Genomic DNA, 14,888 nt, shown 5'->3' on the forward strand with positions numbered 1-14,888 from the left:
GGGTGGGGTGGGGGGCGGGAGAGGCTTGGCCACTAGGGAACACTCCCCTTCTCCTGTAGGTAACCTTGGGACGGGGGGTGGAGGAAGATGGCAGATCTCCGCCCAGCAACGTGCAATGACAAGGGATAACGCTGCACAATTAGTATCTGGACCGTAGGGATCCCTTGCAGAAGCTTCGAAAAGGGATGGTTGTTGTTTGGTTACTATTCAGCAGACTGCCTTTAAATACAACTGCCTATTTGTTGCCGGGTTTTTTCCCCTCTACTGGGGTAAAGACTGCTGCCTTCACAGCACACAGATGTCTGTGTCTGTTTTAAATGACTGGTACCCAATAGGAATCAATTGAGTCTTTCTGAAGAGCTACTGGGATTTATTTGGATTTCCTGGGATTCTGTCAAAAAATAAATATATATATGCAACAAATTGGGAATTCCCTCAATTACCCAAAGAAGGAAAAAGGACTTTTAAAAAGCACCTGCTGTATAGTAGTAAATTACCTTTGTGCCGTGCTGGTAATTTAACTGCCAATTAATATATTCTAAATGCCTGCCTGGGGGCCTTCATCTCTGTCTTCTGAAATTGCGTAGATACTAAACAGGAGTGGCCACTGCCAGCCTTAGTCTTTGCTGTGGTGATCGAGGTTCTGGCTAAAATGATAAGGGGAGTCAAAGTCAAGAAGGCGGAAGATAAACCAAACCTCTTTGCAGACGATACGTTACTGATGTTGCAAGACCCTTCCTCCTCTATCTGCAAGCAATCTTAGAACAGTTCTGCCTGGTAGTTGGACTTGAAATCAATTGTGCCAAGTCTGTTATATTACCTGTAAATGTGCCACCCAATGAAAAAGCTCACCTTTTTTGCTGAATCCGGTTTCACTCCATTCTTCACCAGCTTTAGATACTTGGGGGTTGTGATAAGGAGGTGGGTGGGTGTGCAACTTCTGCCAAGTGTGGCATAGAAACTCTGGAGTTTTAAAGGAGCTTCAAAGCTGGAGCCACCTTAATTTTAATGGCTCAGGGAAATTGCTGCTGTCAGAATGCCAATCCTTCTGAAGTTTCTATACCTCTTCCAGGTTCTGGTGTCAATCCTCGTAGTGAATATTAGGAAATGGCAATTGTTATGTACTGAGTTGAATAGGATCCAAAAGGCAGCTGCCTGGTTGGTCCTAGAACAATAGGCTCCAGAATGCAGCAGTCTGATTGGTCCACAGGAGCCACCCAATCCAGCTCCAGCTGGAAGTGAATCTGCGACCTGATTGGCCTACAGGAGAATCCCGGAATTAGCCAGTCACGTGGGGCCCATTATGTAAATAATGTATATAAAGCAGACATTCTGGGGGAACTTCCATTCCTCCTCACCACTATGAGCTGAATAAAGAGCATGAAATCTACTCTCGACTCCGAGTATATTTCAGCAATGTTTATTGAAAGATTTTGCTACCAGAGTGAAATGAAGCAGCTTATCCCCATCATTAAAGTGTACACCTCTTGTGTGTGGGTGGTTACATAGGGATCTACACTTATCTCTAAACTTTGGATATAGAGGGAATGATAGATACATCCTCTCCAAGCATTGTTGGACTACAATTCCCATCATCGCTGACCATTGGCTAGACTGCCTGGGGTTCATGGGAATTGGAGTATGATCTCAAATTAGGAGGGCACCATCTTGCTTACAATTGCAGCAACCATTCAGAAGGCATGAGTGCATTATTTTGCCATTTGGATGGAGAATGAGTTATATCAGAAGCAAACAAACAAAGTCTATGGAAATGAATTATATAAATAAGTAGCAGGAGAAATCATTGTCATTTTAACAGTATAATTAGCTTTATTCCCCCGCCCCCATTTCTTAAATTTGTTTTTGTTGCCTCTTAGTGGTTTGATGTTCACCAGCCAAGTAAACATCATTAAAAAATATTCACAGATAAATTGCTTTTCAATAGGATTGCATTCCATTCATTGCAGGACCAGCATAATATGAATGATAGAACCTCAATGAAAACAACTTCTTCTTGTCTGTAATGCATGTAGAAGAACAGGATGCAGAATTTGACAATGATCTACACAAGAGCTAGAGAGTGAGGTGCAGGGCATGATATTTAACCTTCAAAAGATTCAGGATTTGGGTCATGAGGGAGAACAGCCAAATTATTCATGAGTGTGACAAAGAGATGAAATGTGTAGACTTACACATGTCAAAAGAATACTGGAAGAAAATATTTCCTCTAGCCTTTGATATCAGCATTATGTACTGTTTAACAAAACCAAACCAAAAGAATCCTGGAAAGAGAAATCTGCCTATCATTTATTTATTTAAAATATTCATCCCTTGCCTTTCAACTAAAATTCTCCACGGGGCTACTTTCTAAAATTCTCTTTTATACCAACAATCATATAAAACTAGCAGAGTGTTCTGCTCCTTGAGTTTTGCCTGCTGGGCTGGATAGGAAAATTCATAAACCAGCTTTTGCTGGTAGAGTACAATGCTGACCTAGTGAGAGAGAAGCCATGCTGTCTTGGCAATACCCTTGTACAAAAAAGGAGGAACAAGAGTAGAATGGAAATATGGCAGGACACAAGTGGAGGTTAATCAGAATCCTGCTTTCACTCTATGTCCACAATGCCTTTATGGTGTGATTCTAAAACAGGTGGCTAATGAAAACATCCCCATTAGAATGCAATGGAAAGCCACTTCTCACTGGCTGTCCTTTCAACTGCAACAGAGATTGTGATTCTGACTAACTGGAGCTAATCTGGGCACAACCCTAGGAGTACAAAAGTCTCAGAACACAGCTCATGGGTACATCATGTGGCAAGGCCAAAGCTGGGTCCAGGTGTGACCCCCCCCACACAGCTAAATGTCACCTAGTAGACTCACCCTTGTGCACCCCCTGTGGTGGACTTGCTGTTAGTAGATCTATGCCACAGCAATCTGCAGCCAGAGTCTGTAAGCCTCATGTGACTTCTGGCAGCAGTGACCCTCAAGGACAAGGACACATACTCTAAGTATGGATTTTGCAGAAAGGGTGTCCTTCCTAGCAATCTCCAGTGTAGGTACCGTCATTAAGTCACTAGATGATTAAGTCACTCAATGGCACTGAACTTAGTTGCATGTGAATGGAGTCAAGACTGTCCTGTGTAGGTTCCATACTTTTTGGAGTCAGCCAGCCATTTTCTTGTTAAGCTTTGAGGCTGGAGTGTCCTCTGAACCAGTGTTCTTCACCCCTGGGTCCCCAACATCTCCAGTCATCTTAGCCAATGATCAGGGATTATTTGATATGTAGTCCCAACAACATCCGGGGACTCAAGGTTGAAGAACATTGCTCCAAACCTTCCATGACATCTCCCACCATGCACTGATGAAGGTAACAGAGTGCCCACTCGACCGCTTGGATTGGAAGAACAGGCACTACCACAGGTGCCAAATTATACCTGTTGCGCATTTGTAAAAACTCAATTGTTTACTGTGGCGGCACCTGCACTTTGGAACGCCCTCCCTGACCAAGCAGGAGCTATCACTGTACTCTTTTTGGTACCAGCTAAAGGCTACCCAGATGCTTAGAAAGTTGAGATAATGTTAACCTGTATTTAACTTGTGTTTTCAGTATTTTTGGGATGGTTTTAAGCAGTGCTTTTTTCTGGGGGGACACAGGGGGACGCATACCCCATAACATTTTGTGAATCTAAGTTTGGCCTCATTGAGGGGCAGTATTTCAATATGAGTAGGAAAATGAGAGTACCCTAAACATTTTTTTTTTTTTTTAGAAAAAAGCACCAGTTTTAAGTATGGATGTATTTTTTTCTTGGCATTATTGTTTTATCTTTTTGCAAACTGCTTTGAGGTGTACTTTTTACAATCAAGCAGTGCATAAATTTTATTAACATTTATAAACGTACACGCCTCCATATGTAGACATCCAGGAGATTATCATTGGGAGTGGGAGAAGCTAGGCTGCTGCATCAGCCATGGCTCCATGCAGAAATCTCGCCTGTATCTGGATTTCTGCCTTAACAGAAATAGGATTATTAAAAATTGATACCACAGGTAACTTTCAGAGAATGTGCTGTTCCTCCCTCTTCAGTAATAATACTACCTTTCTTCTAAGGCAGCTGTGGTTTAAATGAAAGAATAAAAATTGCTGTTGGTGGCACATCAATAGGCATTCCAAGGTGCACATGGCACTAAGTGACTGCTCTGTTCTCAGTGCTACTCAATTCAGTGGCTGGGAGAGAGATGCAAGTTGCACACATTATATAGGCAGTAGACCACAGAGTGAGGAAAAGGGGTTGGGTCAATGCTTTCCAAAAACATTTTTTTTAAAAAAATTCCAATCATGAAATGGAGAGTCCCAGGAAACCAGTGGACATGAGTTCAGATTTTGCTTTCTCTGTCGCGTCTGTATGTTTTCTACCCTGCACTGAATAGCAACCACGGGAAGCACACGAGTAGGACCGGAGCACACCAGCCCTTCCCACTCCCCTGGTTCCCAGAAGCTGCTATTTGGAAGAGTGACTGCCTTCAGCTGTGGAGTCAAAGCATGGCCACCATGACTAGTAACTCCAATTCAAATTAAGGGCCCTGTGGCTGCCTTTAGAAAAAGAGAATCACACTGGCAGACCCAACCACAGATCTTCCATGTAATGTCTTGTTAGGCACTGAACGATTGATGTGCTATCTGCACATGTGAATCAGCTCTGTATGTACTGACAGATGAAATAAACATTTATTTAAAAAATCTGATGAGTTTTATTGCCGACATTCCCAATATGTCTTGAGGAAAGGTCTTTCCTACCGAACTAGTCCATCTCCTCCCTTCCTCCCTAAAGCATCCACAGTCAAATATTTCATTCTGAAGGTTAGAATGCAGTATTGTATTGTATTGTATTGTATTGTGTTGTATTGTATTGGTTTTGGCTGGGGGAGCAGTGTTCTTAATATTTAAGGTTAAAAAGGTTCAGTTTTACATTGCAGAGGAATCATGGTAGTTATATATTCTTATATGCACCACCTTAAAAATAAATTGTTAATAACTTCAATGTGTTTTTAAGAGTATATCACACTGGTAGCTATTAATTTTACAGAGTTACTTGACCCTATACTTTTCAATCATAGATAATTTTTCATGAAGTTCGGGTGCCACCTGGTGGGAGTTTGATGTAACTGGGAATAGTGGGGGGGGGGGGGGTTATTTCAAAAAATATATACTGTATATAAAACCTTTACCAGGGATTTCCTCTCTAACCTTCTGAAGAGACTGGGTGTGCTCCCCTTTTTGGCTTTGGTAAAAAAAAAATCCATAGAGCTAAAAGGAAATGGCAGGGAATTTATCTCAGCATTGTACTTCAAGCTGGTCTCTTGCTTCTCCTATAGGCACAGCAGCCTTGAATCCAAAGCAGAAAGCTGCCATGCTCTCTGACTCTTTTCTACAGTGTATAAGCAGGCAGCCTCCCTCGTGCTCTGACCTGCCTCCTTTGTGGGTTCTGATTTCTCAGCAGTGCTCTGTGCGAAGGCCAAAGTTCTGTGCGAAGGCCAAACCTCTCACCTTCTATTCTGCTCAAGTCACTATGTTATACTTGCAGCACCCTGAGGCACCCCCTAGGCTCAGCTCCCGGTGTGGTGGAACCGTTTATACCACCCTGAATCTACCTCTCTCCCCCCTGTCACCACTAACAGACCCTCATCAGGCAAAACCGCAATCCTAAAAAGCAACGCTGGCCTTTGCCTTATTAACTAAAACCAGGGTTCAGGGAGGGGCTTCTCGAACTTGACAGTCTGGCACTGAATCTTCCAATGGCCCAACTGCCTACCTTTTGTTTCGTTAACAGCTCAGCCATCACTAGGCTCCGTTCTCCTAACAACCCACACTCAGCAAGGCTGGCTTGGCTTGTATTTTCAACATAAGTGGTTTGGCACAATTTATATCCTCAAACCTTAATTCCAACTTTTATTGGGCCCAGGAATTTAGGGGGTTTGCACCCCACAATCTCATAACAATAATTTTGACAGGGTTAAAGGGAACCTTTACTCTATGAGCCAATGAATCCCTCCCTGCCACCCTGTCAGGTCCTCAGGAGGCTCTGTGTGCCATGTTCCTCATCAACTTCCCTCTGCACTCGGGTGGTTTTTCCTGGCTGGAAAGTTTCCTTGAACTGTGTTGAAGCTGCTTGCTTAACTGGATTGAGAGGTGGGTGGGTGGGTGACTAGAAATCTCTGACTTCTGCACAGCTTAAATGGAACCCATGATATAAAGAGTGACAGCCATTGTTTCACTTCTTGCTCCATCCTCCTCACACACCCTGGGTGGAAGTCTAATCTTGAGGAAGCTATCTCCGTCTCTTTAGTAGTTGTACACGTCTGCAAAGGCATCCACCTTCTGTGCTGACCACAGGAGAAAAGCCATGAGAGTTATCAGCGGACACTAGTATTGGACAAAAAGGAGTTCCCCATGAAGAGAGATTGGTGGTTAAATGACCTTGGGAATTGTGGTGTCATGCATAGAATCTAGTGGCTATTATGTTTAGGAGAGAGACCACTAGAGGGAGTCAACGCAAAGGTTTATAATTTTTCTAGGGATGCTAGACTGCCCAGGTTTGCAGTAAAAATAAATTTCTCCAATAAATATGTAAGCTTGTGCATGTTGCTGTGGATAATCCAAATTTTAGCTCTCCCTTTCCCTGGATGGAAGAAGGCAAAGCTGGCTCCGGGTTAGTCAGGTACAGCAGCAAAAAGGCAGGGATGGCCTTTTAAATTCCCTTACAATGCCCCTGGAGCAAATCTATGTCAGGGACCAAGAGGAGACACTTGGGCCTGCTCCAGCTCTAGTCTGCTGGTGGTTTTCCTTTGCTCTGTGCTGAGAGAACCACCAGGCTTGTGGGAGCTGTAGCTAACATTTTGTATAGGTTCAGCAACAAGTCCTTCTGAGGGCTTGGCTCATTGGCATTTGCCCCATGGTGACAAGCCCTGGTGCTGAGTCTGGAAATAGACAATTCTGCTATTTCAAGATGTGGGTTTTGTTATGTTATTGAGAATACATTAAGCAGCATTGGAATAATGTTCCAAAAAGGAGCTTGAAATTTTATCTTAAGTAACCACCAAATAATATCAACTGTAATAAATTATAGGTCACAGTAATGCTTGCTTGCTTTTAACAAAAGCAAAAAATCCGTACTATTTAAAATAATGAACGACTGCTGTATAATCAATGATTTATTTAACAGAACATTCTGTGAAATTAGAGGCACAGTTTTGAATATTAGCCAGTGAAGATTTTGGTAAAAGCTAGATCGCTGTAAGTATCAAGCAATTTCTTCCTTTATAAGTTCAGCCAGTATCTGGAAACCCTAAAAAAAAAAAAGCAAGAACATGCTTTCCAAAATGCTCATAGTTCATCTTGACAAAACTCAGTATTATTTAAGTAATATTCCTGTAGTTAAACAAAGCCCATTCATCTGAAGGAATCCAAAGTCGGGCTTTATTGAATGGTGTGAGCAACTAATTTATATAATAATAATAATAATAATAATAATAATAATAATAATAATAATAATATCTACTCTTGTGGGAGTGCTGTCCATTAATTAAATATTCGTTTTAGTGGACTAACTCTCTTAACTATTAATGCAAATACCGTTGTCGCCTTTGATCATTAGGAATTCATCCAATACAGATGATACTTGAAAGTTATGTGCAGTGCAGTGCGCTGATCCTACATATGCTTACATGAGAGTAAGCCACACTAAACTGAAACTTCATTGTGAGTAAACATGCATAGAAATGCAGTGCAAATTTCTTTTTACTTTGATCTTGCTTGTAGGCTTCCCATGGTGGGAAAAGGGTGCTGAATTACCTGGGCCTTTGGCTTGATCCAGCAGGGTTCTGATAAAGCCATTATTATCAGGGCTTTTTAATAACAGTACTCACTGGTTACAAAGTACAGGCACCTCTTTTTATTTTGCTACCCATGGCAGCTATTTAGTATTTGAACCCACAGTATTTTTCAAATACATAGATACCTAAAAATGCAATGATTATTATCATTCTATATGAATTTTGATACCATTCTTATAATACTTCATGGTGTTTCCCTTTTATGTTTATACAGCAGAAAAAAGCTGGTTATTCAGTAAAACAAATAAATATTCCTATTATCATGCATTTCCTTCTGGCTTCTCAGTGTTTTGGTGTGACTTCTGGAGAAGAAAGACTTTTCTGCTTATGGAAAATCTTAACCATGTGCTGAGAGCCTCCATAAAAATGGAGAAAATCGAGAGAAGTCCTCCTGCTGTCCACACAGAGGAGGCACTTGATAGTGGGGGCAGCTTATTATGCAGGAGGAACAAAAGCTTAACTGTAGCTCTAATGCTATGCAGGCCCGAGGTCTCTGGTTCAGCCTTGGCACCACTTGTTAAAGAATGGGATATCTGGGAGACTGATGCTTAACCCAGTATCCCAAAGCAAATTCACCCTCCTGTTCTTGCTTGTTGGATGTAGAAGGTAGGGCAGGTGAAAAACTCCCTATCTTGACTACTGGCTGTCATCACATACTCCCGTGATGGGACACTTTTCTGCTTTCAAGGTGTGTGCCCGTGTGTACGGTGGGGCTGTTCAACACTTCCTTTCTCAAAACTGAGCTGGCCGCAGAACAGGAATGGGCAGATCAGGATCTATACTGGTAGTGTCAGCATTTTCATCCCTCCCATTGCAAGGATCACCAGATCATGTTTGTTTTACTTTCTGTCTGAGAGAAAGGAGGGGGCAGAAGCTACTCTTCCAGACTTCCATCCCTGGTACTGTGTGTTTTTTTCCTTTGATCTGTCTAGAGACAAGATGGCAATATGAGAGAGTTGTTTCTCTCGTACATGTTTGTTGTGTTCTTTTATTTGTTTAATTAGGAGAAATAAATTAGGTATGCAACAAAACCTCCACAGCTTTGCTTCTGTTACTCTGCTGCATTTGAGGTGCTCAAATGTGCTCCAGCGGGAGGCCCCATTATCTAAAGTGGTACCTCAGGTTAAGAACAGTTTCAGGTTAAGAACGGACCTCCGGAACGAATTAAGTTCTTATCCAGAGGTACCACTGTATTGGTTTAGTGGCATTAGCACAATGCATTGTAGTTAAAACTTGTCTGTTCACTGCTGTGTTGTGTGTGTGCCTTTCTTGTATCTTCTTGGTTTGAGTGTTTCTGTTTCAGCAGCACATGTAAAATACTGGCTGTATATGGAACCGGAAGGACACTTTAAGCATAACCATAAAGTGTAAAAATGATCACTAGGTGATAAGGTCTACTGGGAGTTCAAAGAGAGGGCAAAATATATGCCCCCCTTTTTTGCAAGTTATCAGACTTTTATTGTAATTTAAAATTCTTAAGACGAGACTGAGTATTGGAAAACCCACAATTATTTTAATACAGAAAGAGAAAGTCAATGTTTTTGCAACGATCCAGAAACCGACTGTGATTTATTCTTCGTTTTTGTCAAATGTACCTTGTTCCCTTATTCCTTTTTATTCACAACATAAAAAAGAAAACAATTTGCACTTAAACTGGAATATTCAAGCCAATGAGTTTGGTAAATTTTCTAATGTTTCCAATGGGGCTTATTTACCTGCGCTAATGATTTTCAATAAAAACTGTTTCAGTTGTTTCTTCTGACAGAAAGAGAATGTCAAATCGAATGCAAAATCCCATTCCCTTCCCGGGAACCAAGATGCAACAATTTGGCTGTAGTCCTATATGTAATTAACATACATACACTGAACTCAAGAGGAGTTTCGTCTCTGTAGACGTTTGCTGGCACTGGCCATCACAGTTACACAGCAACTTAAATTCCCAATCTACACTGTTGCCAGAGACTTCTTTCTGCTGCAGGGCAAACCACCACAGAAGCCCCTGCTGTGCTCACCGAATCCTGCTGGCAGTAGCTAACAACCTAAATCCCTAAATGGGAGTTTTGTAGGCAAGGGCAGAGCAGGGCCATAGATGAATCCACTGGGTCCACAGCAGGTCCATTTCCCTCAGAAGGGCCCAGCTCAGGCCCCTTTGCTGCACCAGCCTGAGAGTTGACACAGCAAAAATAGACAATTCAACTGTTTCTGCCACCCACACATACCCTTTCCCCTGGCAAGGTTGTGATCCAGCAATTAATCTACCGCTTCATGCCTACTGCTTCAGTTAGGATGGTGCAGTCCCATACATGTCTACTCAGGAGGAAGTTCTATTGAGTTCAATGGGATTTAGAATCATAGAATTTTGCTTCTCATAAAATTCCTTTTTTTTTTTTGGACAACAAGAAAGTAGATTGCACTTACCCGGTCCATTTCATCTGGAGTAGCGAAAGAGTAGGAAACTCTGATATGAGGGGATGGTTCTGAGGGATCAATCATATAAGGTTTCCCAGGAAGTAAAGACACCTAAAAATGTTGATTATTTTTTAAGACTTGTTCATTACTTTTATTGCTTTTGTGTATGTAGATGCTACTAATTTATCATGCATGAATATACTGTTTGTAGATATGTTATTGTCCACATGTGATCTCCACATGTTTGCGTGGTGAAGCAAATGGAAGGGAGGAGTTATAGAATGGAAATTCAACATATTTCCATCAATGAAAGCATATACGTTAGCCCAATGAACAATCTTTCCCTGTGTCCTATTGCACTAGCCTTTACTGGCTTCTGCTAGCAGAACAGGGTAGTTTAATCCGTCCCCTAAATTTTAGTTATCTCAGATAGGAGTAAGAAATAGACCTTTCCATATGTATTAAACTAGAGAAAAACTGCTGAAACAAGTTCATTTCTGGCCTGCTTACACTTTATTCTTGTGGATGAATTGGGCTCATAGAAAGCAATCATATTACTTATGTAATATGATTTCTGCTGTAAAAAAACATAGGAAATTAAATTCAAAAGGATAAATCAATGGTAGTTCTACGGAGCTCCATCTTACTGAACTGGATTACTTGGCACACATTTATATTTTTCAGGAGTATTTCATTTTCAGTTGCAGAATTTCTACAAGAAGTTCTTTCATTTGCATTTTCCTCTGAAATGGCTTTTTGTTGCTAACACAACAATGAGACTATAACAATAGAACTGGTAGAAGCTGAGCTCCACAGAAATTTATGGACTGCATGATTGGGTCAGAAGCAGGGATGCATGAATTTCAGTTTTCCCCCCTTATTTTTCCAGCCTTAAGATCAATTTTACACGTTTCCACACCATTATACAAGTCGTCTTGAGAATTCATCAACATTTTGCTGTGTATTTCTCCCAGTATATACATTTTTGTATGCAACTTGCCAAATAATACACATAATTGGATGTTATTTTAACTAATATATGCATTTTTATGCACACTTTTCCCTAATGTGCCCATTTTTCTACACATCACAGTTGTATTGCAAAATTCAGAGAAATGAAAAATTCAAAAGATACAAATGAGCCTTATCTAATTATGTTTGACTCAGAGTAGGTCTACTGAAAGTTATGCAAATATATTAATCATGTCCATTAATCTTAATGTGTCTACTTTGAGTAGGATTAAGATTTCTTCGGGAAGTGCAAATTAATCAGGTTTGCAGTAAAATGCAAACTAAAGCAGAATTTCTTTCTCATCTTTATTCAGACATGACAGCCCAGTGACACCGCCCATTGACTCGTGGCACTTCACCCACCAACTCCACATCATGAAATATTTCAGCCTTTCCCATTACCACAGCAGTAGAGTAATCGATTTTTCCTACCCCTTTCTCCAGCGCTTTTTCCATGACCATCTGGAATGTATCTGAAACCCCCTTAATTTTAATCCACAAAAATAGTCCAGCATTAGGAGCATGCCACTCTGCTAAACCTAGAGGAGAAAGCACAACAAGAAGTGAAATCCTAACGAGCATATCAAGCGTTTGTGTTTTTAAAATATTCAGTGCTTACGACAAACACAGTGGTGTAGAAGAACACTTCAGCCTTCTTCACCAGGGCCTCAGCCAAACAGTTTCTCATGTCAGAGGCCAGATTTTCTACCACACTCAGCCAACTAATAGCTCTCATAGTCTTGTATGTGTATTGGTTTTGAACACACATGGTCCTTGGACATTCCAAGGGTGAGTTCACACTTCATGCTTACATGTGGTCAAGTAAACAAGCACTAGAACTGGAGTTTAAAGTTGCCATTTACCATCATACTGTTTTTCTGCTTGGCCCAACAGCAAAGCAATGTCTCTTTTTCTGAGGCACATCCAGATACTACTATGGTGGTGTTATAATCTGATGACAGTAAATAGAAGGCACAAAATGAAGCCCATGTCATTTGCTGATCACACATCCAGGAAGTACCATTCCATAGTTCTGGTTGGCTAATTTAGCTATAAGGATCTCCTCTAGCGAGTTCTTTTTACCTTCCTGCCTTCCAGACATACCTGCTTTTACTCTGGAAAACAAGTGATACTGGCTGCAAAGACTATGTTAGAACTGTCACCAGTTCTTGACAGATGAATGGTTGCACCGAGAACAACCTAAGATACCTAACGTGATCTAGAGCTCTTAGTCTCATGAAGTGAAGGCCAAGAAATGTGCTCTACAGGCTAGTCTAAATGTTTCATTTCTAAAGCAGATACTGCTTAAAATAATCTTTCTGTGTTGCATTTTCCACAGTAACTCAGAGTGCAGCACCTAATGGACTTTTCTCAGCAGGCACAGTTTCCATGCACTCATTCTTGACCGTGGCTGGTGCCGCCAACATGAACACTCTACATGATGTGGACAAATATTTGATAAGCCATGCTGTGCACACCAGTGGCGCATGGAGGAGACACACTCCATTCTGTTTGGAGGTTTTTTGAATGGCAGATGCTTGTTTCAAGGGGCAACTGTTTGACAAGTAGTAATGGCAACCCTAACCCATCCGTTTTCTCACTCCTACCATGTTAAAATCATCTTAGCCTTTGTGTTTTGTGTTTCTTCTTTAAATCTGTATAGAATCTTTTGTGTTTTTTTTTTTAAATCCAGGCACATTGTTACGTCTAATTGCCCATGGGAGTGAGTTCACTGACCTGTCAGCCATTTGTCTGCTGCAGCAAGCATCGCGTCGCGCTGTTTTTTGTAGAACTCTGCCACTCTGAAAACAAACAATCAATGCTTGCATTCTTAGTGAAGAAAAGTGGGGGTCATGTGTCAGCCGTAGCACTTCCATTAAATTGTTCTAGACAAGTCACATTCAGAACTAATATAACCTGAACAGCAATACAAGGCACTCAATCTCTGTACTGTGGATGGAGACTATGGGCAGTTGCTTAGGTCACACAATAGCTGGCAACAATTTACTGCGGAAGAAATGGCTAGCACTGTTTCTTCTACTACCCCTTTCATGGATTAAGCAAAAAAAAATGCATTGTTGCCCACGATCTCAGGTGTGACCAAGAAGACAGCATATATTTGGGTGAGAATTTAATGACTGCATCCTTCCTAGTTAGTATGATTTCTTCAGAATGCATTTTGATTATAAGTTTGAGTGAAAAATAAGCTCCCCAAATTCTCCATCCTATTTGGGTGGGGAAATGGACAGAGTGGGTTTCTTTGTATATTCTCCTACATAACCCTAGGCTGTCCACCTCTTCCACGATGTAGCAGCAGTAAAGTTAATGGGAAACCACTACCGGCCAAGCACCATAACAGAATGAATGAATGAATGACATCAAGAGAAATAGGGAAGGTAAGTAGGAGACATGTCAAGGGGAAGATGGTACCGTATTTTTGGCTCTATAAGACACACTTTTCCCCTCCAAAAAAGTAAGGGGAAATGTGTGTGTGTCTTATGGAGCGAATGCAGGCTCCATGGCTTTAGCGAAAGCAATGGGAAGCCTCTGGAGCGCAGCGGGAAACCCTGCTGCGCTCCGGAGACTTCCCGTTGCTTTCGCTGAAGCCAGGAGAGCAAGAGGGGGTGGTGCGCACCGCCCTCTCTTGCTCTCCTGGCTTCACTTCGCTGGAGAGGCACTGCACAGCTTTCCTCTCTGCGCAGTGCCCCTTCAGTGAAGAGTGAGGAGAAATGGAAGGGGCTCTGTTTCTCCTGCCCCTTCGCCGAAGGGGCACTGTGCAGAGAGGGAGAGAATTTTTTTTCTTGTTTTCCCCCTCTAAAACTAGATGCGTCTTATGGTCGAGTGCGTTTTATAGAGCGAAAAATACGGTAAGTGTGAGAAGTCCAATGGTTGTAGAAGAACCCTATCCCTAAAAAGGCATGCCCAGTGCCAGGTCCTTTGCTCTTTTGGTGTCATACAAAGACCTGTACATCTGCTCAGGTATTTTAATCTTTTACAGTGGTACCTCGGGTTACATACGCTTCAGGTTACATGCACTTCAGGTTATAGACTCCGCTAACCCAGAAATAGTACCTCAGGTTAAGAACTTTGCTTCAGGATGAGAACAGAAATAATGCTCCGGTGGCGCAGCCATAGTGGGAGGCCCCATTAGCTAAAGTAGTGCTTCAGGTTAAGAACAGTTTCAGGTTAAGAACGGACCTCTGGAACAAATTAAGTACTTAACCTGAGGTACCACTGTGTCTGGCTTTACTGGCAAATGCTCACTGTTTCCTGCTTTCATGCAGTTGTTCTTTGGAGTCGTTTTATTGTAATTTGATAGCTTTATCGCTCTTCATTGTAAGCCACCTGAAGATCAATTATCTCAAATTAGAACGAAGAGATGGTAGGACCATGGCGAGAGCTTTCACAGGCAAAGGTGCTTTTTTCTGATCTGGTGCTATGAGATACTGTGGTCAACTGTAAACCGTATCCATTAACTATAGCCTGAGCCCAGTTTTTGCCGGGGAGGGTGGGATACAAATAAAAATTATTATTATTATTATTATTATTATTATTATTATTATTATTATTTCTATGGA

The 14,888-nt window shown here is 41.5% G+C and overlaps 1 protein-coding gene across 1 annotated transcript in view; it reads right to left on the reverse strand.

The window, feature by feature from the left end:
- Window positions 1–7,196: 7,196 nt before the first annotated feature.
- The window catches only part of LOC309378162 (kynurenine/alpha-aminoadipate aminotransferase, mitochondrial-like), a 28,114-nt gene continuing 20,422 nt past the window's right edge, over window positions 7,197–14,888 (reverse strand). The window contains exons 12-15 of the mRNA XM_081926147.1: window positions 13,048–13,112; window positions 11,743–11,849; window positions 10,309–10,410; window positions 7,197–7,343 (exon numbers count right to left, since the gene is read on the reverse strand). Coding sequence (XP_081782273.1) covers window positions 7,299–7,343; window positions 10,309–10,410; window positions 11,743–11,849; window positions 13,048–13,112 — 319 coding nt within the window. The 3' untranslated portion in view covers window positions 7,197–7,298. The remainder of the gene's footprint in view (window positions 7,344–10,308; window positions 10,411–11,742; window positions 11,850–13,047; window positions 13,113–14,888) is intronic.

The sequence above is a fragment of the Podarcis melisellensis genome (genome assembly GCF_964234715.1).
Source record: "Podarcis melisellensis genome assembly, chromosome: 9".
Classification (NCBI taxonomy): domain Eukaryota; kingdom Metazoa; phylum Chordata; class Lepidosauria; order Squamata; family Lacertidae; genus Podarcis; species Podarcis melisellensis.